This window comes from Perognathus longimembris, chromosome 6, assembly GCF_023159225.1.
Source record: "Perognathus longimembris pacificus isolate PPM17 chromosome 6, ASM2315922v1, whole genome shotgun sequence".
Classification (NCBI taxonomy): Eukaryota; Metazoa; Chordata; class Mammalia; order Rodentia; family Heteromyidae; genus Perognathus; species Perognathus longimembris.
Window position 1 is genome coordinate 10,931,546 of NC_063166.1, and position 23,591 is coordinate 10,955,136.

The 23,591-nt window shown below is 60.0% G+C and overlaps 1 protein-coding gene across 3 annotated transcripts in view; it reads left to right on the forward strand.

The window, feature by feature from the left end:
* Cpne5 (copine 5) overlaps positions 1-20,461 on the forward strand; it is a 65,746-nt gene extending 45,285 nt beyond the window's left edge. For all 3 annotated transcript variants that reach the window (XM_048347851.1, XM_048347850.1, XM_048347852.1), the window contains 12 exons: positions 1,122-1,226; positions 5,371-5,412; positions 8,145-8,220; positions 10,940-10,993; positions 11,951-12,012; positions 15,170-15,216; positions 17,020-17,201; positions 17,960-18,087; positions 18,194-18,296; positions 18,799-18,856; positions 19,221-19,294; positions 20,246-20,461. In XM_048347851.1, the coding sequence (XP_048203808.1) occupies positions 1,122-1,226; positions 5,371-5,412; positions 8,145-8,220; positions 10,940-10,993; positions 11,951-12,012; positions 15,170-15,216; positions 17,020-17,201; positions 17,960-18,087; positions 18,194-18,296; positions 18,799-18,856; positions 19,221-19,294; positions 20,246-20,461 (1,147 nt within the window). The remainder of the gene's footprint in view (positions 1-1,121; positions 1,227-5,370; positions 5,413-8,144; positions 8,221-10,939; positions 10,994-11,950; positions 12,013-15,169; positions 15,217-17,019; positions 17,202-17,959; positions 18,088-18,193; positions 18,297-18,798; positions 18,857-19,220; positions 19,295-20,245) is intronic.
* The last annotated feature ends 3,130 nt before the right edge of the window (positions 20,462-23,591 follow it).

A 23,591-nucleotide genomic window follows, 5' to 3' on the forward strand; every position in this document is an offset into this window, starting at 1 on the left:
GACAGTGCTCAGGCCCTGAGTCCAAGGCCCAGGACTGGCCAAAAAAAAAAAAAAAAAGAAGAAGAAACGAAAGGTAAGCGACTGGTGGAGTGCTAGCCTAGCATGCGTTAAGGCCTGGGTTCGATTCCTCAGCACCACATACACAGAAAAAGCTGCACATGGTGCTGTGGCTCAAGTGGTAGAGTGCTAGCCTTGAGCAAAAAGCTCAGGGACAGCGCTCAGGCCCTGAGTTCAAGCCCCAGGACTGGCAAAAACAAAACAAAGAAAGGTAAGCAGGAAAAAAATTCCTTATTTAAATGGAGATTAAATGTTAGTGACAGTCAGGTGCTGGTGGCTCACACCTGTAATCTTGGCCACTCAAGAGGCTGAGATCTGATGGTCAGGGTTCGAAGCCAGCCTGGGCAAGTAAGTCTGTGACATTCTTTTTTTTTTTTTTTTTTGGTAGGGTGTGGGGCTTGAACTCAGTACCTGGGCACTGTCTCTGAGGCCTCTTGCTCAAGGGCTAGCACTCAGCCACTTTGAGCCACAACACCACTTCCAACTTTCTGGTAGTTACTTGGAGATAAGAGTCTCACGGACTTTCCTTCTCAGGTTGGCTTTGAACTGTGATTCTCAGATCTCAGCCTCCTGAGTGGCTAGGATGACAGGTGTGAGCCACCAGCACCCAGCTTCATAACGTTCTTAGTTCTAATTAGCTACCAGAAATGGCACTGTGGCTCAAATAGATAGAACACGGCCCTTGAGTAAAAGAACTCAGGGACAGCACCCACAGGCCCTGAGTTCAAGCCCCACAACTGACGAAATAAAAAAAAAAGGTTAGTGACAGATCAGAAACAGAATAAAGAAGGGAAAATAAAACAGGTCATGTCAAAGTGTTCGGTGTTCAGAAGTGAAGTGGGGGGAAGGGACAGCGGAGGAGGAGCTGCGGGGGGAGGGGTGCTTAGTGCTACATGGGGAGGGGGGGTCAGGGCAGGCTTCCTGGAGGTGCCGCCCAGCTGGAGGTACTGAGAGGCTGAGGCGGGAAGATGGGGAGAACAAACCCAGCAGGGAGTGGGGCGTGGAGATGACGGGCACACCACGAGGACCCCAACAGCTACAGGAGCTTCTCCCCTCTTCACCAGGTTCACCATTTGCCACAAGACGGAGGTCATGAAGAACACCTTGAACCCGGTGTGGCAAACCTTCTCCATCCCCGTGAGAGCCCTGTGCAACGGGGACTACGACCGGTGAGAGGCGGGGCGCACCTCTGTCCCCATGCCCGGGGTGGGGGGTGTCTGGGGAACCCTAGCCAACGTGCCCGCCTCCCTGATATCTCCCCACTCAGCTCCTCCTCCGCCCCCCACCGTCCTCCCCCCCCCCCGCCCCGTGGGACAGGGCTGCCTGGGCTCCTGAGTAGCTGCTGCTCCCGTGGCTTTTCGGCTCCAGGCTAGCGCTCTAGCGTTGCCCAGGGTGATCTTTACCTTTCCCCCAGCCCCGCGGGCTTCGCTCTGTGCAGTGGGGGAGGCAGCACACACGCGCTAATCACACGGATGAGTCATTACCATGCGGGAAGGCAGAGGTGGGGGCCACGGCGCGGGGCCCCTGGGGGACATCGCAGGAGCCCTCTGGGTTCCTCATGATGGCAGTGGCCGGGTGGGCCCAGGGCCTTGATAAAGCTGGGCCTCCGCTGGCCACCTGCACGGGAAGCCTGGGACATCCAGACCGCCACCCTGGGGCCACCCTGGACTGTGTACTGTGGCTACGCCGTGCGTGCGTGCGTGCGTGCGTGTGTGTGTGTGTGTGTGTGTGTGTGTGTGTGTGATGGTAGATTGTTTCTTTTCTTTTTTTTTTTTTTTTTGCCAGTCCTGGGGCTTGGACTCAGGACCTGAGCACTGTCCCTGGCCTCTTCTTGCTCAAGGCTAGCACTCTGCCACTTGAACCACAGCGCCCCCTCTGGCCGTTTTCCATATATGTGGTGCTGGGGAATTGAACCCATGGCTTCATATATACAAGGCAAGCACTCTTGCCGCTAGGCCATATTCTTCACATGATCACCCAGCACCTAGTGTTGCCTCTGGGAGCTGGGTTTCTGTCTTCAGGGAGCCTCTGCTCTGACCACACGGCCAGGAGCTCAAACATGCATGCATATTTCATTACTTCTCCTCCTCTTCCCCCTCCTCCCCCCTCCTCCTCCTCCTGCTCCTCCTTCTCCCCTTCCTCCCCCTCCTCCTCTTTTGTAGCAGCAGTAGTAGTTACAGGATTAGGGTTTGAACTTAGGACCTCATGCTTGCTAGGCTGGTGCTCTATCACTTGCTGTTTATTTGGGAGGTGGAGTTTAGCAAAGTTTGCTACCTTAGCCCGGCCTCCAGCTGTGCTCCTCTACATCTCAGCCTCCTGAAGGGCCAGGATTACAGGTGTGAACCACCAGCACCTGGCCATACACGCGTCTTTCGAGTGGCTATAATCTGTGCAAAATGAGAGGAGGTGGGAAGAGGCTGGGGTCTAACAGAGGCTGTGGGGAACTGGAAGGTAGAGAGGGTTTCGGGGAGGCTGGCTGGCTGGACATGGGGAGCCAGAAGGGATCCCAGGCAGGGGACAGGAGGTAGCCAGCTGGAATCTTCTAGGAAGAAGGAGTTGGAGGTCCTGGGACAGCTGCTGCGCTGGGTGGGGCCCAGCTCACCCCCCACAACCCTGTTTCCCTAGAGAAGGGGCCTCAGAACCCCCCATCTTCTTGGGACAGGGAAAGGCAAGGGGCGGGGCCTGAGGGCTGGCTTTTAGGGGGCGGGTCCTGAGAGCTGGCTTTCAGTGGGCGGGGCCTGAGCGCGGGCTCACCTTCGGGCCACTAAGAGGCAAGAGTTTGATACGGGGACTATGAGGGATGAGGAGGTCCAGCCGGGCTTCTAGTCCCCTCTCCCAGCCCGGCCAGCCTCTCCCTGCAGGGAACCAGCAGCGCACCTCGTCCCCTTCGCCGTGGCCCGGAACAAATGACTGCGACCTGGCTGACATCTGTGTTCATCCCGGGCCATGCTTGTCGCTTGGTGCTGCCTGGCCCGGCTTTCTCCTGCATTAGGAGGCCCTAAGCAGGGCATCGGGGTCGCTGTCCCCCCACAGGAGCCTCGTGGAGGGACTCTGAGGTGCCGTGCTCAGAGGTCAGGGGCTGGTGGGGGCTCCAAAGGTGCTAAGCAGGTCCAGCGTGCAGCCAGGTTCGAAACCCAGGGCTCCAGTCTGCGGAGGAGAAGTGCAGATCTCAGGACCCAGACAGGGGATGGATGACTCCAGAACTTTCCAGACTCTTGTCTGACCAATTAAACCAGGTCTTCTGACTGTGGCGTTGAAAACAGTTTCCGCACTGATTTATGGCTGGCATTGTCTCCCGCAGCTTCTGAGCCTCTTACTGTCCCCTGTGGTCACCTGGGGGCTCTGAGGAAGGAGTGGGAGGCAGGGACCAGATCTTGTCCCGCCTCCCACATCACCTGGGCACGTCTCTGAGCCCTTTGGGCTCAGTGCCATCATCTGAAAACGAGGGTACAGAGGCTGTTATTTTCACTGTGGGACACACAGGGCCCAGTTCCTGGCCGATACCCAGGATCAGATGCCACTGAAGACACACTGTTGGCCTTGGCCTATAGGGAACCAGAAATCATAGACCCCAGGAACCCGGTTCAAGTCTCCTGACTTACGTAGATGTCATGAAAATTACTCTTTAAAACTAGGGCTTGGTGAGGCAATGGTGGCTCAACCTGTAATCCCAGCTACTCAAGAGGCTGAGATCTGAGGGGCGCGGTTCCAAGCCAGCCAGGGCCGGAAAGGCCATGAGACTTTTATCTCCAATCGATCACAAAAAAGAGCCAGAAGTGGGGCTGGGAATACGGCCTAGTGGCAAGAGTGCTTGCCTCGTGTACATGAAGCCCTGGGATCGATTCCCCAGCACCACATAGATAGAAAACATATACAGAAGTGGCTGTGGCTCAAGTGGCAGAGTAAAAAGAAGCCCAAGGACAGTGCTCAAGCCCTGAGTCTAAGCCCCAGGACTGGCAAAAAAAAAAAAAAAAAAAAAAAAAAAAGAGCCAGAAGTGGCTCTGTAGTTCAAGTGGTAGAGTGCTAGCCTTGAGCAGAAAGAGAAGTCCAGGGACAGTGCCCAGGCCCAGAGATCGAGCCCAGGACTTGCACAAAAACCAAAGCAAACAACAAAAACCACACAAGGGCTTGTGGGTCAGGGAGACTGAGTGACAGGTTCTACAGTTGGGGCTTCTCTTCCAAGCCTAGAACCATCTGACACCACATCGGGGCCTCCTGCCACTCTTCTAGCCCATGTTAGGGGCATAGAAGAGTGTGTGTATGTGCACTATGCATGTACACACATGTGTGCATACACTTGCTCATGTGTGTGTGCTATTGATAATCATTCATTTGAAAATAATTTAAAGATTCCTGTAAATAGTGAGCTTGCACATCTGTGTTACAACCTTCCTGGCATTCCTCCGTTCTGGAAGTTTCTACCTCACGCTGTGACTCCATACCCTGCTCTTACCCCACCCGTGTCACTCATCTGAAGGGAAACAGCGCCTCCTAATGGGAGACCACAGAACCCCAGGACCAACGCCTGGCAGGCTGAAGACAGACCGCCATGGTTGGGATCTGTGAGCTAATTAAAGCTGCCTGGCACACCCCACTTGGAGCGGGAGGCTGGACACCCCAACTTCCCAGCCCTCTCCCGCCTCCCCAGGCCCTCCCCAGGGCTCCTGGCAGCTCCCGAGCCCCCAGGCATCCCCCAGGGCAGAGCAGCTGGCACCAAGGGTTAACCTCCTTCCTCCCACCTCTGGACCACTAGCGGTTGCCATGGGAACGTGGCTAAAAATAAAACTGGTTCTCCGAGCCCAGCCCCAAGCATAGGAGTCAAAACAAACTAATTAAAGCAGCCGGGCTCAAATGTGAAGATAATTACACCCTCACTCTGGAGCCAGTCTTGGGATGGGAAATCACCGCAGGCTATGGGGCGTCAGCGCCTGGGGGGGGCCCTTCCTTGACACACGGAGGCCTAGGGCTGCCTCTCCCAGGCTCCTTCTGGCAGTCTTGTCACCGCGGAAGCCATCCTGCCTAGGCCGGAGATGCGGCCATGGGCTCAGAGCGTGGGCCCCCCGCGGGAGCGCGCAGTGTCTCCTCCCCTGGGCCGAGGCTTCTCTAGAATGGACAGGAGCCGCGGTGAGGCTGCTTTGCAGGCATCCTCGACCTTTTGGGAAGCCCCTATAGCTCTGGGGCCACCGAGGCTGAGAAGCCGGGGGGAGCCCGGCGTCCTTTCTGGTCCAGGAGCAGGGGAGGCCCTGTCCCCAGTCCCTCCCCGCCCCCCCAGGGGCAGGGCTCACCCAGCCCACCCATGTCTCTGTCTTCCAGGACCATCAAGGTGGAGGTGTACGACTGGGATCGAGACGGCAGGTAAGCGGTCGGCAGGTGCGTGGGGAGGGGGCAGCTTTCCTCCGTCCCCCTCTCCCCGGTAGCTGCCCAGCGGCGGGCCGGGGCCCACAGTGCCCATGTTCGTGGACTCGGGGCCTATGGAAGTATGTTACAAATACTAGTAGGTGCTGAGCGAGCGTCCAGGCCACGTTCCGTCCCGTACACGCGCGGGGGAGGCCCGGGCCGGGCCTTGTAGGCCCACAGTCTGTTAGGGAACCTGCTGGAAGGACAGGGGTAGCGCTGAGTGATCGCCAGCACCCCAGGCCGCAGGGCCGAGCCCAGGCGGCCTGAGAGGCCAGGGCAGGACAGGAGCAGGCCGCACAAGGCTCCCGGCCAGGCCCCTGCGTTTCTGCCCAGCCAGAGCCAAGCGGGTCATCCGGGCTCGGCGACCTCTCCCTGCTCTGCTGGGGGCCCCTTAGGGGACCCCAAGGTCCTGCGGCCATAGCCGCTTCCTGGAAGTCAGGTGTGGATGTGGGCGGCCGCCTCCTCTCGGCTCAAAGACGCTGCGAACGTGGCTCCAAGTCAGGTCAAGCTCATCCTGCAAGAAACCCCCAGCTCAGGCAGCTCAGGCTCCTCCCCCCTCCCCTCTCCCCCTCTCCTCTCCCTTCCCCTCCTCTCCCCTCCCCTCCCTGTCCCCTCCTCTCCCTCCCTCCTCTCCTCACCGCCCACGTCACACGTGATAAGCCTCGTCTTACCCTGCCATCCAGCACACGTGTCCTTCCCCTAGCATATTCTCTTCCACGGCACTAGGGGACAGCCACCAGGCCCCACCCGGTCTCCTACCCTCAAGTGCCATTCAGTGCAGGCTGGGTCCTGGGGGTTCATGAAACCCTAGCCATTCAGGAGGTTTCAGATGCCAGGATTGCAGTTGGAAGCCAGTCCTGGGCAGACACACCTGCCAGCCGGTTATCTCCAGCTAAGCAGCACAAAGCTGGCAGTGGAAGTGTGCTAGCCAAGCAGTAGAGTGCCAGCCTCGAGCAAGAGCACAAAGCCCTGAGTTCAAGGCCAGGTGTTGGCACGCATGCGCACACGTAGGCAATGTAAGTATCTGATAGCACAGGGTTCAAGGACACCCGTTGGGCCTCACTCTGCAGCTGACTCCCACCCCCACCCCCAGCATATGAACTACTGTGTTCTATCGAGAAATAATTAAGTCAACGGGGCAACCACAAGGCCAGTAGGAGGTCTGTTTTGTACAAGTTTTTTACTGCACTAAACAAGCACGCACAAAAAATGGACACGGCAGGAAACATCTCCAGCTGCCTTGCTGCATGGAGATAAGGCTAATTGTCTGTTTAGTGGAGAGTGACTATACTCCCAGCTGCTTAGGAGGTGGAAGTTGGAGGGACTGTGGACCGTGACCAGCCTCAGTAAGAGCTTGAAGTCCTATCTGATAAAACAAACTCAGAGGCTGGGAATGTGGCTTGGTGGTAGAGAGCTCGCCTAGCATGCGTGAAGCCCTGGATTCGATTCCTCAGTACCACACACAGAGAAAAAGCCGGAAGTGGCGCTGTGGCTCAAGTGGCAGAGTGCTAGCCTTGAGCAAAAAAGAAGCCAGGGACAGTGCTTAGGCCCTGAGTTCAAGCCCCAGGACTGGCAAAAAACAAATCCCTCAGAGCCGAAGGACTGGAGGAATGGCTCCAATGGTTTCTAAGCAAGTGAGATGTCATGAGTTCAAACCCCACCATTGCCAAAAGCACAAAACAAGATAAGCACGGTGCGGGGGGGGGGGGGGAAGGGGAGGGGGGCTGGGCTGGAAGTATGGCTGAGTGGCAGGTAGCATATGGGAGGCTCTGGTTTTAGTCCCTAGCACTGAAGGCATTAAAAAGAGCAATTTGGGTAGCAGGGAGAGGCTGAGCCCAGTGGTCAAAAGTCAACCTGGCAATAGGGTGAGACTCCTGTTACCAAAAAGTTTAAGTGGAAAAGCTCCACCACCCCCCACTTGTCCTCAGGGTTGGGGCGTGGGTGCTGTCCTTGAGCGTTTTTGGCTCCAGGATACCACTCTACCACTTGATCCACAGCTGTCCTTCCAGTTATTTTGGTGTTTGATTAGTGATAAGAGTCTCCGATTTTCCTGTCCAGGCTGGCTTCAAACCCTGATCTTCCAGATGTAAATTTCCTGAGTAGCTAGGATGACAGGCATGAGCCACCAGCACCTGGCTAGAAAAGCTTTCACTGCGCGGGGGGGGGGGGGGCGGGGAGGAATTGTTAGATATACAGAAGAGAAATGAAGAAATGAGTGTTTTAAGAAATATCCCTAAACCCCTTGCTTGAATTTGACAATTTTTGGAGTTTGGTCTTGACCATACTTTTTACCCACGTGGCTTAGTGAATTACATCATAGCATTTTTTACCTCTTCCAGTTTCACTGGGGATATGTAAAAAGGCGAAGGTCTTTTCCTGTGTAATGCCACGATCACCCTGATCATGGAGTATGATTTCCTGACCACCCAGTCCCCCCAGCGTTCACTCCAGACCCCCGCAGTGCTGCCCAAACACCTTTCCCGCAGGCTTCATCAGACAAGAGCGCAGTAGAAAGGGCCCTGTTCTTGCTAGGTGATGCTTGGGTCTCTTGCTCCACGAGCGATGCCGGGGCACGGGGCTGCTAAGTCGAGGCCCAGACAAAGTTAGGAGCCAGGGGAGAGGCCCAGAGGCCGGGGTGGATGGAAACCACGCAGCCTGGGCCCCAGCTCAGCAACCACCTTCCCTTGCAGCCACGACTTCATCGGGGAGTTCACGACCAGCTACCGGGAGCTGGCGCGCGGGCAGAGCCAGTTCAACATCTATGAGGTGAGGCCAGCCCCTGGGCATGGCGGTTCTCCTGGTGAGTGGCTCTGGGTCATTTTGATGAGGACTGGGGGCTCTCGTGGTCCCCCCTACAACCAAGGAGACCTAGACTCAGACAAGGGTGAGAGCTTACCCAAAGTCACAGGGTTCCGGACGCAGCCTGACTCCAAATCCCTAGTGACAGAGCCCTGTACAGAGCACTTCCCATAAGAAGATGGGGACAGGGCAGGGAGGGAGGGAGGGGGGGGAGGGAGGGAGGGAGGGAGGGGAGGGAGGGAAGGAAGGAATTCCATCTTGAGTTGGGAGTAGCAGAGCAGACTGGGGGGCTGCTGAAATCACTACTCCTTCCAGAAGTCAGAATAGAAGCCGGGGGCCTCGCCGATGATGTGTCCTAGCGCCGCACATAGCACATTTGCCCTCAAAGGGCATTTCTGACTTGTTTCCCACTGGAGTGCCCCCCTGCCTTGAAGAAGAGGGGAGATACTCCCTGTAAAGACCCTGTCCTGCGTTGGGGGGGACCCTATCTCAAAGAACAAGCCGGGCATCGTGGCTCACGTCTGTCATCCAGCTTATGCAGCAGGCATAGATAGGAGGAGGATTACCCTAGGGAAGAAGAAAACAACACACAAGACCTTATCTGAAAAATAAGCAAAGAGGAGGGGGGGGGGCGGAACAGTGGCCCAGCAAGTGCCAGGACTGGAGTTGAAAACACAGTGTTGACAAAACAAAAGGCTCTGTCCCCAGCCCTGCATCCCACACTGACTCCACCCCCCCTCCTGCGGGCTGGAGCCACGCCCGCCTCCAGACTCCACCCCTACCTCCTCAGTTTCCACCTCCAGACTCCACCCCTACCTCCTCAGTTTCCCACACTGCCCCCCTCCTCGGGCTGGAGCCAGCCCGCCTCCAGACTCCACCCCTACCTCCTCAGTTTCCCCACATCTGCTCTTTTCATCTCAGCCAGCCGTGACCATCCTCGCTTCCCTCCACCCCTGGAGGGGGTTTGCCCCCCCTCCACCCCTCCACCCCCTCACCCCGCAGCCTCCCACAAGGGACCCAAGTGCTCAGCGTGTGGCGCTCGGGCCGGGCCACACGCATGTCTCTTTGAAGCCTGCTGGGCCATCTGGATCGCACATGGCCCCTCCGTAGCGTGGCCGCTGGACCTTCGGGGCCAGTGGACAGACGCCGATGGAAATCTCCCCCTCCCCTCTCCCCCCCCACGTCCCCCCCCCCCCGTGGCTCACACCGGGGATGAGGAAAGATCGTGACAGATGCGTGGCCTGGCCTGAGGCTCGCTGCCCTGCCCAGTGACCAGGTGACAGGCAGGCCCCTGCCCCAGCCCAGCCCAGGCCATGTGGGCTCGTCAGAGATACACGGTGCACGCCACCAGGGCCCCTGGGAGATGCCAAGCCCTGCCCCGTGCCTGCCCCTCACCTGCCTCTCCATCCCGCCCGCGTCTCCGCCCCATTGCCTCTGTCCGCTCCCGGGGAGGGTCTGTGCTCCCCCTCCAGCAAGCCCCCCATCTCCACCCCAGACTAGGCCAGGGCCCCTGCGGCTGGTGCTTGTTGATAAGGCCACCCACCCCCAAACACTGCCGTGTCTCACTTGCTGCAGTGACCCCCAGAGCCCCACGCAGCTCACACCAGCAGGAGGACGGGGGCGGGGCCCTTCCCAGGACCACCCCTAGGGGGCACTGCCCTGTGGGTGGGGGACCTCGTGGAGTGGGACACGTCCCAGGACGGCCCCTAGGGGCACTGCTGCACCGCGGAGCTTCTGCACCTGTCTGCGAGCACTGGAGGGGTGGGGGAGGTCGTGACAGTCAGACTGTCTCACTGGGGGGGGCGGGGGGGCTGCAAAGTTGGGCACTGAGCCTCCCCACTGAGTCTCTATGAAGCAGCCACTGTGTGGCTTTTAGCTGACAGCAGGTCTGATTTGAAAGTGAAAACAGCAAAGGGGGGTGTGTGTGTGTGTACACACGCACGTGCATGCACATGCCTGCATATGTGTGTGTGTGTGTGTGTGTGTGTGTGTGTGTGTGTGTTGGCCCTGGGATTTGAATCCCATGCCTTGTGCTCGCTCTTGTCTGGCTTTTTTCCCACTCCAGGTGGGTGCTCTACCACTTCAGCCACAGCTCCACTTCTAGTTTTTTGCTGGTTGACTGGAGATAAAAAGTCTCCTGATCGTTTCTGTCCCCGCTGGCTTTGAACTTTGACCCTCAGGTCTCAGCCTCCTGAACAGCTAGGGTGACAGACAGGTGTGAGCCACCAGCACCTGGCTAGGAGTAGGGTGGCAAATTCCGAAAGGAGTTGACCCAAGGAAGGGCAGGGGAGGTGGCACCGAGGGGAGAAAGCAGCAGGGGAGGGGGGTGGAGGGAGGGAGGGAGGGGGTACAACGGGGCCAGCCCAGGAGACAGGCACAGGCATCGCTGCTTTGCGACATCCAGCCTTCTTGGCTGTGCGGAGCAGAGGGCGTGTTGGGGGAGCATGAGAAAGAACTTTAAATAAACAGTCCCGGGGTGTTTGATCATGGGACACTGGGTTAACCGGGGACCCTGGTTGTGTAACCGAATGCCAGTCTCCCACAAAGCCTCCTGAAGTCCTGTGCACACACACACCTCCCCGTGGTCTTCCCTCCCCACATGTGGCCGGGCGGGGGGGGGGTCACATCTGGGCACTGGTCCCCACCCTGAGTGGCTGAGGGGGAAAGTAACTGGCTTTTCCTACAGGTCATCAACCCGAAGAAGAAAATGAAAAAAAAGAAGTACGTGAATTCTGGAACCGTACGTAGCTGCCTCTGTTCTTCAGCGGGGGAGAGGCCGGGCCCTCAGCTAGGCTGGAGTCAGGGGTCTGGGCATGCGTGGAAGGGCGGGTGGGGAGGGCTGGGGTGGCCTGCCTGTGCATACACACACACACACACACACACACACACACGCGCGCACACACACATGCACACGCACGCACACCTGGGGCATGTGGAAAAGTATAACAAGGGATAGGGATAAGAAACAGAGTGAGAGTTAGGAATATCGGGACCCGGGCATGTTGGCTCACACATGGAATCCTGGCTACTCAGGCTGAGATCAGGAGGATCACAGTTCAAGGCCGGCCGAAGCAAAAACCCTTCACAAGACCCATGCTCAACCAATCACTGGGCTTGGTACCCCCCCCCCCCCCGCCAGGCTGGTCTCACCCAGCCTTCCCAGCCTAGATGAAACTCTGGCCCAGAGAGGGGCTGCGATTTGTCTCCCCTTGTGACCTCTATGACTCAGAGCTAGCGCAGCCTCAGGTGTCTCGGCTGATAATCATTCCCATCACCACTCAGTCTTCACTGTGAAAACCACTCAGCCAAGCCGTGGGACAGATGCCTGTAGTTCCAGCCAAAGCCGCCAAAGCACAGAAAGTAGCGACTTCTGCGCGGGACAGGGATCCCGGGTGGCCAGCCACCTCCAGGGACAGGACGGGCTGCTCGGGAAAACCTCGGGCCGGGGCAGAGCTGGGAGCGCGTGGGGAGACGCGGGACGGGGTGTGTGTGTGTGTGTGTGTGTGTGTGTGCCGAGGTCGGTCTTGCCAGAGGCACATGGGAGCAGCTTGTTGAGGACTGGGCGTCAGCCTGGGCAGGAAGACCCCTGCTCATGTGGGCCCGGGGTGATTGGCCTGGGCATCCTGATGCGGTGCCAAGGGAGGGCCCCGCCCCCCGCGTTCTGCTCCCGCTGACCTGGCTCCCCATGGCTCCCCAGGTCACGCTGCTGTCCTTCGCTGTCGAGTCGGAGTGCACCTTCCTGGACTACATCAAAGGAGGGTGAGGAGGACGACCCCTCCCCACCCCACGTCCTTGGCCTGAGAGGAGAGGGCCGTGGGATACCCCCCCTCCCCACACAAGCTCAGGCCCCGCCCCAGCCGGGAAGCCTCTGATGTGGGTTGTGCATACCCCAGCAGGGCTGGAGCTGAGACCACCAGCCGAGAGCCCCATTCTGGGGAGACTCATGTGAGGTCCCACACAGAGATGAGACCTGGCAGGGGGAAGGGGCGGGGGGGGGGCTCCACGACAGAGCCATGGAGGAGGAGGGGGAGGAAGAGGAGGGGAGGAGGAGGAGGAGGGGGAGGAGGAGGAGGAGGGGGAGGAAGAGGAGGAGGGGGAGGAAGAGGCTCAGAGCACACTTGGCTAGACTCCAGGTCCTCCGCACACAGGACTCTGGGCTGGGGTCTGTGTGGTCGCCCGGGATGAGCAGCGCAGTTGCCAGGGGGCCTGTAGGGCAGTAGGGTTCAAGGCCAGCAGGTGGCCCACCCTTCAATTTTAAGAAGTAGGAAGGGGCTGGGTGCTGGCGGCTCACGCCTGTCATCCTAGCTACTCAGGAGGCTGAGATCTGAGGATTGCGGTTCAAAGCCAGCCAGGCAGGAAAGTCCCTGAGACTCGCATCTCCAATTAATCACAGAAAAAGCCAGAAGTGGCACTGTGGCTCAAGTGGTAGAGCACCAGCCTTGTACAAAATGGGCTCAGAGAGCATGCCCAAGCTGAGTTCAAACCCTAGGACCAGCAAAATAAAAACAATGAAGTGGGAAGACCCAGGGGCTGGGGAGGCGGGGGGTGTTGGCACCTAAGACCCGGCAGCAAAGCCAGGAGGTCCATCCACGCACCGACCGCTCACGGGAAGCGGGAGCCCGCCCAAGGAGGGCCTCCCGGGCCTGCTCCCTGCCAGGACAGGTGCCAGGGCAGGGCGTGGGCCGCGCAGAACCCACAGGTGCAGGCAGGTGAGCAGCGCACCTGCCCGGGGAGGAGACAGATGGCAGCTGCCCAGCCTCCTTCCTGCCAAGAGGGCACTTGGCTGCCCGGCTCTCCAGGGCAGAGGGAGACGCTGGCCCGGGAAGCCGCGCTTTCCCATGGCTCCATTCCCTGCTCCCCCCACGCTCTCCCCGCCTCCCCCGCCTCCTGACACCCCAGGCCCCTCCCTGCCCAGGCTCTCGCCCACCTTTGAAACCATTCCATCTTGCTCCCATTAAGCAGCAGGCCGGCTGTGCTCTCTGCAGCCTGGCTATTTCCAAGCATCCCTGTCCCTCTGATCCTCCCATTTGCATGGCGCCCCCCCCCCCCCAGGGACGGAAGGGAACGGGAGGTCCTTATCTCTGCGTTACACCTGCCTGTGTGGCGCTCTGGGCCATGGCTGTCACCACGGGCTGCCTTTTGTTCCTGAGTCATTAATAATCCTGGCGCTGCCTTTTGCGGCTCCCGGGCATGGCTTGCTGCAGATGGACAGGACTCAGGAGAAAGGAGCCTGTAGAGGCCAGGGCAAAGCAGCACCCCACTGGAAGGGGCAGCTCCCCCGCCTTGACAGCCTCCCCGCCCCCTCTCCACGCTCCCTGGAGGACCAAGGGGAGCAGCTGCTGCAGAGTGCCCACTGCGCATGTGCAGGCAGAAGGCCAATGGAGGCGTCTAAGGATTCTCCTCTCTCTGGAATCCCAGAGGGAAAACACAGGCATCTGGGCCCCCAGGTCAGAGGAGGTGCAGGGTACGCCTGCGCTCTGCCCACAGGCAGGACTCACTGGGCAGCAGGGACTCATTTTCCTGTTGCCATAGTAGCTTTCCAGTTGCTTCCTTCCACAGGGTTTGCCAGACACAGAGAGCGGGGAGCTAGGATAGGAGTATGGCCATGCTCTCCCCTCACCTCGTTTTTGAGAGAGCCAGCCCACCAGTGCCCTCAGCTCTTCCCCTCTATACGCCCCCCTTCTTCTAAAAGACAAAAGCACTGGGCTGGGAATATGGCCTGGTGGTAGAGTGCTCGCCTCGTATGCATAAAGCCCTGGGTTCGATTCCTCAGCACCACATATATGGAGAAAAGGCCAGAAGTGGCGCTGTGGCTCAAGTGGCAGAGTGCTAGCCTTGAGCAAAAAGAAGCCAGGGACAGTGCTCAGGCCCTGAGTTCAAGCCCCAGGACTGGCAAAAGAAAAGCACTGTCTCTTGCTGACAGAGGACGACAGTCAATTGACCTAACAAGGATCCTACCGTTCTCAGAGCTTGACACAAACACTTGGTGGAGCCAAGAGATAAAGAGAGAATTAAGAGAGAAATCTGGAGAATGTGGGAATCTAGCTCAGTGGAAGAGTGCTTGCTTGGCAACTGCAAGGCCCTGAGTTCAGTCCTCAGCTCTGGGAAAAGAGAGAGAGAGAATCCTAACGAGTATGTGGATCTTGCCTGGATTTCAGACTCAACCAATCTTAAAACTTGATGAGGCCAGGGGCCAGTGGCTCATGCCTGTAATCCTAGCTACTCAGTGGGGATCGCTGTTCAAAGCCAGCTGGGGCAGGAAAGGCCATGAGACTCACCTCCAGTGACCCACCAGAAAACCAGAAGTGGGGCTATGGTAGAGCACGAGAGCTCTTGAGCAAAAGGGACAGCACTCAGATCCTGAGTTCAAGCCCCATGACTCACCAGAAACAACAACCACAAACACCTTTCTAAGCCAACTGGGGACATGGGAACACTGTCTCCAGTTAAGGAATTGGCGTGCATGTATGCATTTGTGTGTGTGTGCACGTGCATGAGTGTGTGCACACACATTCCTGGAGCGGCAAGGGTTGGGTGGGAGCCGGTCCTTGCAGTCACTCAAGGGCCCAGGCTCCTGCACTGTTGTAGCTCCCTCCTCCTCTCCTAGAGACTGAAGGCATAGGAGCTCCCGCCCCAGCCAGCAGCAGAGGCTAGGAGACCGCTCTCTGGCCAGCACACCTTGGCCTGAGTTCCACGCTAGTTTTTCGCATCACGCCGCCACCTCTAAGGGTCAGAGCCACCCAGTAAGGGCCGTGGCTGGGCCTGCTATCAGTTTCTCAGAGCTGCTGGCATGAGTGGCTTCACCGAGGCCAGTGACGCTTGAGTGACAGCTCAGTCTGGCTCCGCCCTCTCTGGCCAGCCCTGCCCACAGCTCTGCCCTCCCCAGGTGACTCCCTGGCTCTCCTCCCCCTTCTAGGACCCAGATCAACTTCACTGTGGCCATCGACTTCACAGCCTCCAACGGTGAGTGGGGGTGGGTGGTGGGTGAGGGAGGGGGGGGGGTGGGGAGGGGGCTTTCATAACTGTGGCACTGCTTGGCCCACAGTGAGCCTCTCTGGTGAGGAGAGGCCTAGGCCTGGAGGACCAGGGAACAGCCAGGATGGTACAGGTGTCCCCCGTCCCCCCAAGTCAAACCATGAACACTAAAACATCTGGGCACAGGGGCTCCGCAGGGGGAGGCCGTCCTGCCTCTCAGAGCACCTGGTGTTCCTGGGGACAAGGTGCCCTGAGAAGCTGTCCCTTCACCGATCGAATCCCCCCAGAGCCCAGGCCCTCCGTGGCCCTTGGTAACTCCCAGCTCGGGAACCCCGGCCTTTGCTCACCGAGCACCCCAGCCCCTTCCCCTCTTCTGATCCCCTGCAGTGTCTGGCTGTGGCCATGGTAACCATGTCACCAAGAGCATCTTCACCTTCCTGGGCTCCTCCGCCCCTCAAGGCGCCCTGGGCTCATTGGGGTTTCTCCATTTTCCTTATTTACTGGCGCTCATTTAAAATCATAGGAGGGAGGTAGGCAAGGGTTCTTTTACACCCCATTTGTGGGAGGAGACGTGTGTGTGTGTGTGTGTGTGTGACAATTTGTACTATGTAGTAAGAATCTAGCCAGAGCTCAGTAATCCCACTCCTAGAAATCTTTCTCTGGAAATACTGAGAGTTACAGACCAGTGTTTATGTAAAAAAGGGGTCACCACATGGATATTTTCAAAGTGAATAGTGGTACCGCACCAGCCTTGAGTAAAAGAGCTGTCCCTTCAGACAGCACCCAGGCCCTGAGTTCAAGCCCTAGTGTAACACACACACACACACACCTTGCACTTAGAAATCAGAGCTCCGGAGATGGACTCCACTTACGTATCATTATAACTTGATTTATAATAGCCAAAAAGTCAAAACAACAACAACAACAAAAAACAGTAGAAGACTAAATTACGAATGAGATACTCAGCTGGGCGCCGGTGTCTCACGCCATACATGTGATCCTAGCTACTGAGGAGGCTGAGATCTGAGGATCGTGGTTCAAAGCCAGTCCGGACAGGAAATCTGTGAGACTCTTAACCACCGGAAAAACGGGTCACACCGCTACCAGCGTGTGGAGACACCACCGTGCCTCTCAGTAGTGAACGACCGAGCTATGGGCAGGAGGAGGGACAGGAGAGACAGGGACACTGAGGCAGAGACTCAACGCGATGAGGAGCCCTGGGGAGAGGAGACAGCCAGTGCCAAGGTCCGGGGGTGGGAAGAGCAGAAGGCTGAGGGGGACAGAAAGGTGGAGAGGGAACGAGCCGCTGGTGGCTCACGCCCGTCATCCTAGCTTGTCTTGAGGCTGCGATCTGAGGATCGCAGTTCGAAGCCAGTCCAGGCAGGAAAGTCCATGAGACTCTTCTCTCCAATGAATCTCCAGGAAACCGGAAGTGGCCCCGTGGCTCAAAGTACTAGAGCACTAGCCTTGAGAGGAACAAGCTCAGGGACAGCACCCAGGCCCTGAGTTCAGGCCTTGTGTGTGCAAGAGAGAGAGAGAGAGAGAGAGACACTGGAGGTTCAGGAGCTCCGCGTGCAGATAGCCTGGGCCTTGGGGCTCTGCGTGTGTCCGCCTGGGCTGTGGTGGCAGGAGCCAAGGAGGGCAGCCATGGTTCGCTCAAAGATTAGACGTAGGGTGCAAGGGAGAGAGCTGTCCAGGAGAAGTAAGAGCGAGCGGGAGGCGCGGCTGGACGCCCTCTTCTGCCTGCCGCGCCTGGGCCCCGCGGCAGCGTCCCCGGGTCCTGCCTTGCAGGCAATCCCTCCCAGTCCACCTCTCTGCACTACATGAGTCCTTACCAGCTGAATGCGTACGCGCTGGCGCTCACAGCCGTCGGAGAAATCATCCAACACTACGACAGCGACAAGATGTTCCCCGCGCTGGGCTTCGGGGCCAAGCTGCCCCCCGACGGCAGGGTGTCCCACGAGTTCCCGCTGGTAGGCTGGCAGAGGGGGTGTGGGCTCACCAAGCCTGGGGGGGGGGGTGACACGCTGCCGGGAGCCGCCTCGTCCTCTGTCCTTGGGGCTAAAGGCCCCGACGCAGACTCTGTGGGGTGGCAGCTGTCCCTGTGAGCCGGGCTGCTGTGGAGGCTTCTAGAAGCTCACGTCCTACCTGCTCACAGATGCCTCTGTGAGGCGATGAAGGGAAGAGGGGAGGGGCGGGGGGTAGCTGAGCCTGATCTGTTCCTCAGAACCGCTGAGGAATGAAGAGGATGAGGGGTGCGTGGGGTACCAGGGACTGCGGGACCCCCAGATCAGTGCTGGGAAGGGAAGGGGTGGTGTTTTTTTTTCCTGGTGACCAAATATGGCAACATCTGGGGGTCCTGGGCCCCATGGAGGTGAAGCCAGAGCCTCCTCCTCTCCCTCCCTCCCTCCCTCCCTCCCATGAGCTGGCAGCCCTCAGTCCCAGCAACCCACCTCCTGACCCAGGAGTGCCGGGCGAGGCCCGGGGCAGCCGGGGCCTTTTCCCAGGCTGCTCCGGCCCACAGTGGCCTTGGGCTCTGGCCTGGGCTGGGGGGGTGGGGGAATGGGGGGGCGGGGACGGGGGGGTGGGGGGAAGGCACCCTCTCGGGGTCTCTCAGGATCCCAGCCTGCTAACCCAGGCAATGTGCTGCCCTTCAGGGTGGGCCCTGGGGTCCCCCGCCTCCTCACCAGGCTCCGCCCCGCTGAGCCCCCCCATCCTTCCCTGACCCCAGAACGGCAACCAGGAGAACCCCTCCTGCTGCGGCATCGACGGCATCCTGGAGGCCTACCACCGCAGCCTGCGCACGGTGCAGCTCTACGGCCCCACCAACTTCGCCCCCGTGGTCACCCACGTGGCCAGGTCAGTGCCCCCCGACGCCCCGGCCGCCCCCCCCCCGCGCCAGCCCCTTTCCCGCTGCCTGGCCGCCCTCGCGCGGGGCAGTGAGAGCCCCTGCCTGTGCCCCCAGGAGCGCGGCGGCCGTGCAGGACGGCTCCCAGTACTCCGTGCTGCTCATCATCACCGACGGCGTCATCTCCGACATGGCGCAGACCAAGGAGGCCATCGTCAATGTGAGGGGGCTGCCACGGACGGACGGGAGGGGGGGATCCGCGCTCACCCGGCTGCTGGCTACTGATCCGGTGCCATGGGGGGAGGGGGGGGCTTCCTGGTCACACCTGGATGACCCGATTCCCCAGAGGCCTGTGGCCTCCTTATTCATGCATTCCTAGGAATGGGGGGGGGGGTCAGATGTTGGCCTATGTGGCCAGGGAGAGGAAGTGGGGGGCCCCAGGGTGGGAGCACCCAGGAATGCGTGCCTCTGTCCTACAGTGGGCTCCCTGCTGCCGCTGTCCCGCCCCCAAACCACACAGCAGAGGGGCCCTGCCCGGTGGTGGCCAGCAGCACGGGGGAGGGGGTCACTGAAGCAGACCTGTGACCCACTGCCCTCCGCCTCCCTTCCTCTCTCCTCATCTCCTGGCGCCCCTCCCTGCCGTCCTATGTGTGCCCCCCATCTCTCCTTCACCCCATCCCTTCCCTGTGTCCCCCACTCTTCCTGTCCTCAACCCCCCGCAGGCTGCCAAACTGCCCATGTCCATCATCATCGTGGGTGTGGGCCAGGCGGAGTTCGATGGTGAGTCCGGCCTCCCCCTTTCCTGCTGCGCCCCCTACCACCAGAGGCTGTAAGCCCCCCCCCCCAGCAAGTGCGCATGCCTGGGCTTGCGTGAGAATGTTTGCGCAGGGCAGGAGTGCCAGGGTGTGCCCAGGCCCTCACTGTGGAGAAGAGGCCTGAGTCACTCCTCTCCCTCACCCGGGGCCGCCTGGGTGGAATGGGGAAGCGGGCGGGGGGGGGGGTGGCCCCTCAGGCTGGCCCCTCCCCTGATCTCAGCTTCATCCTTAACATGAGGTGGGAGCCGCAGATTGGCGGCCAAACCGAAATCTCCCCCCTCCCCCCCACCGCCTCCATCATGGCCTATTATCTCCCTCCTCCCCCACAGCCATGGTGGAGCTGGACGGGGATGACGTGCGGATCTCCTCCCGGGGGAAGCTGGCCGAGCGGGACATCGTCCAGGTGAAGCCCAGGCCATGCTCGCTGCACAGGGAGTGCGGACGCCCCTCCAGCCAGGCTGCCCTCCACACCCAGCCTGCGGGCTCCCTGGGGAGGGGCCCCCCGAGGGCAGCACAGGAGGAAGCAGGAGCTAGACCCTGGCCACCCTGCTCGTTAGACCCCTTCCTGCCACCCCTAAGACTGCTGGTACCCCAGGACTCTGAAGAGGCACACTGGTGCTCTCTCTGCCTCCCTGGGGAGACGGGTCCCCTTGCAGGTGCAGGCGGCAGCCTCACTAACTGGCATCAGTGTCCACACCTCCATGTAGGATGCCAAGGCCATGAGCACAACGGGCTCAGATAGTGGGGACAAGACCCCTCAACCCAGCCAGGAGTGTACCCCACCTGGACAAGCGCGTGCGCCGTGGGGCATGGCCAAGCTGGGTGCTGGTGGCTCACACCTGTCATCCTAGCTACTCAGGAGGCTGAGATCTAAGGATCGTGGTTCTCCAATAAACCACTCAGAAAAAGCCAGAAGCGGCGCTGTGGCTCAAGTGGTAGAGCGCTAGCCTTGAGCACAATGAGGCTCAGGGACAGTGCTCAAGCCCTGAGTTCAAGTCTCAGGACCAGGAAAAAAAATTGAGAAGGTTTAGAGGGCCAAATGAGGAGGCTGGACCCCAGAGCCAGGGCGTTGTGGGAGGAGAGGCCAGCATGTCTCCTCCTGGTCCCCTTCTCCCGGGAGGAAGGCAGAGGGGCCTGGCTTCGGGTGCAGGTCCTGGTGCTTCCCCAAGAGGGGAGGAAAGGGTGGGAGGGGACGCTGCTGGGCGGGAGGGTGGGAGGAGACCTGGAGCCGGGGTCCATCCAGCTTCCCTCGCTGGGTGTCCCAGGCCCCGGGCGGAGGAGGGGATGCGGGCGGGGCGGGGGTCCGGGGCCGGCGGGGCGGCCGTGGGTCTGACCTCCGCCTCCCGCCCGCCAGTTCGTGCCCTTCCGGGACTACGTGGACCGCACGGGCAACCACGTGCTGAGCATGGCGCGCCTGGCCCGCGACGTCCTGGCCGAGATCCCCGACCAGCTCGTGTCCTACATGAAGGCGCAGGGCATCCGCCCGCGGCCCGCGCCCGCCCCGGCGTGCTCCGCCCCGTCGTCCCCGGCCCGCACGCCCCCCGACTCCCCCCTGCACACGCACATCTGAGCCCCGCGCCCGCAGCTCAGCCCGCGCGCAGGCGCGCCTGCCCGGCGGGCGGGGCCGCTGATGGGCGGCGGGCGGGCTCTGATTGGGCGGGGGCCTCTGATTGGCCGTGGGCGGGGCCTTTGACTCAGCAGTGGGCGGGGCCGCTGGTTGACAGTGGGCGGGAGGCCTCTGATTGGCAGTGGGCGCGGCCTCCGGAGGCCCCGCCCCAATCCGCCCCGATGGGCGGGAGCTGTGGGCTTCCGTTCGGTTCTTTCCCTGATTCTTGGCTCCAGCCTGCCCGAGCTGGTGTTAAGGGGATGATTGGGGTCCCCTCACCCCACCTGGAGCAAGCCTGATTGCTCACCTATCGCCCATCCCCTCCCCACCCCCCTTAGCTACCCCACACCCGATTTCCAGCTACCCCGGGCCCCCAGAAGGCTCCGAGGTTTGTAGGGGGCCCAAAGGCCAGACGCCCTCCAGGGGACACCATGTCATCAGAAGCGGGTTCGGCCAGGGAGGGCTGTGCTGGCCCCCAGGCAGGGGAGACTTGTCAGCAGGGGCCTCGCTGACCCATTGTGAACCCAGATGTGCAGGCCTCGCCCTGGCGCTGGCCACTGGCCCTGCCACGGGTGTCTCCTGACATCCCTGGAACCCTCGGTGCACACACTGCTGCTGCCCACCCGGACATCGCGGCCCGGGGCAGCCCAGCTCTGTACCCTGCACTGCTCCTGCTCTGGGACCTCTGTCACCTGCGGACGGGAGATGGGAGTCCTGGAGTCCAGGCCTGCCCCACCCCCCGCCTCCTGCCTGCTGGGCCTCGGTTTCCCATCTGCGACGAGACTAGTGATTCCATAGTCCAGGTTTCCCTTCAGCTGTGACGTCCTGGGGGCCCATCCATCCCACGCCCACCTGTCCACCCTCTATCTCCCTAGCGCCACCCCACCCTGGGCTCTCGGGTCACCCCGTTCTCTCCTGTTACCCGAAACACACCCCAGTCCTGCAGCTCTGGGCTGGAGAACCCAGGCTTGAGCTCCTGCCCCCTGCTGTGGCAAGGGCTGCCCAGGGCCAGCCTGTGGCCACCTAGGGAGTGGGTCCCGCATGCCACACCATCCCTCCTGCCGCATGGGACCCCCACTGCCCAGCCCGCCCCGCCCGCCTCCCTCCCTGTCCTGCATGGTGATGGTGGTGGTGGTGGTGTGTCTACTGTGGTCCTGTGCCTGTCTCGGAGACAGTCTCTGTGGATTTGCCTTAAATTGAAGTAAACTTGGTTCTTTTCCTACGTCTCCTGGGTTTTCTTCTGTGAGCAGGAGCACGGGAGTGGCTGGGGTGGTTTTGTCAGCAGGCACCATGTGCCAGGCTCGATGCTAGGCACAGGGCGGGGGGGGGGGGAGGGACCTGCAACAGTGGACTAAACACACCCTGTCTCGAATGGAGCTTCCAGAAAGCCCAAGCACGACAGGGGGAGACACGGAAGCTCCCACTCTACCACTTTGATCTACAGCGCCACTTCTGGTTTATCTAGTGGTCCGTTGCAGATAAGAGTCTCACAGACTTTCCTGCCTAGGCTAGCTTTGAACCGAGATCCTCAGATCTCAGCCTCCTCAGTAGCTACAAGTACAGGCATGAGCTTCCCCTGTCTCAGGGAAAGGGAACTTCTCCCTCCTGGCTCCTCCAGCCAGCTGACCCTGCAGTCTGCCCTCGGGTAGGCCCGCCTGGGGAGCAGCTCGGTGATAATTATCCCAGAGCCCGGGACTTGTTTACTTCTGTGGGCTCTGGAGTGGAGCACAGCTGATTCACAGCTGTCCCTATAATTAGATGCCCCTGGGACTCTATTACTCTTTGAGTGAGAACAGGGTGGGGTCACGGCTTGGGAGAAGGGAAGTTCCCATAACAAGCCGCTCATTTTCCATCACCTTGGGCACCGTGGGAAAGTGTCTGGGGTGAGGTTTGCCTAGTAGGTGAATCAAGGCCAGCCGCCTTTTTCTTGTGTGCCACACAGTCTCTTCTTTCCTGCGTCTTTTGCCAGGGCGTGCACCCCCAGAATGCTAGTTCCCTGGCACCGAGCTGGAGAAACTGCCTGTTTTGACTCCTTTGTGGAGAGCCTCGGCAGCCTTCTGGGCGATCAAGGCTCTGACAAGTCCTGCAAGCAAGAGACTGTTTTGAGTCGATTCAACCCAAAAACGTGTTTCCTAAGTTTTTGACCTCACGTGTGCATGTGCAAAACATGGTGATCACCCTGGTTCCCAGGCCAACCTAGATGCCCAAGGCCTGCTCTCGCGAGACCAGAGGGGGCGGGAACAGAGAGAGGAGTCTCTTGGAGGAGATGGAGCGTGAGAGATGGAGCCCCCGAGTTGGGCTCTGAAGAGAAGGGCCCTTCTCAGCCATCTTGGGGAGAAAGCCACACCGCCTCCAGAAATTCGCAAGCCCACGGTGGACTTTATTTCTGTCTCTGCAGTGAGACCGAAGGCGTGGGGGGGGGGGGGCGCAGAGCTGGAAGGGTGGGGGAGCGGCAGCCCTGAGCCCCAGCCGGCTGCAGCTGCCCTCCCCCTCCCCCACTCAATCCCTGATGGCCAGGACTAGCGTTGCCAGGCTGTCAGTCCCCAGATCATCCCCCCACCCCGCTCCCCCTTTTGTCCTACCAAGGAACAAAGACAACATGGAAGAGCCGCTAACACCCCTCCCAACCGGCCCCCCTGCTCACCAAGCCCCCCAGGCACTCTGCCAAGCGCTTTTCCTGTGCCTGGGGAGTCATCTCCGTCATGTCCACATGGGGAAAGGACTCCTTTTACCCCACTTCTCAGGCCAGAAAGCAGGGGCTGGGGATATGGCCTAGTGGGTAGAGTGCTCGCCTCCCATGCAGAAGCCCCCGGTTCGATTCCTCAGCACCACATACATAGAGAATGCCGGAAGTGGCGCTGTGGCTCAAGTGGCAGAGTGCTAGCCTGGAGCAAAAAGAAGCCAGGGACAGTGCTCAGGCCCTGAGTTCAAATCCCAGGAGTGGCAAAAAAGAAAGAAAGGAAAGAAACACACCCTCCGTGCAGAAAAGCAGAACCTTTTTTAATAAGCACAAAGGAAGGGGAGGGATCACCCCACTTTCACCCTGTAATTGCACCACCCAGAGGTGTGCGGCAGTCGTTTGGCTCATTTCCCT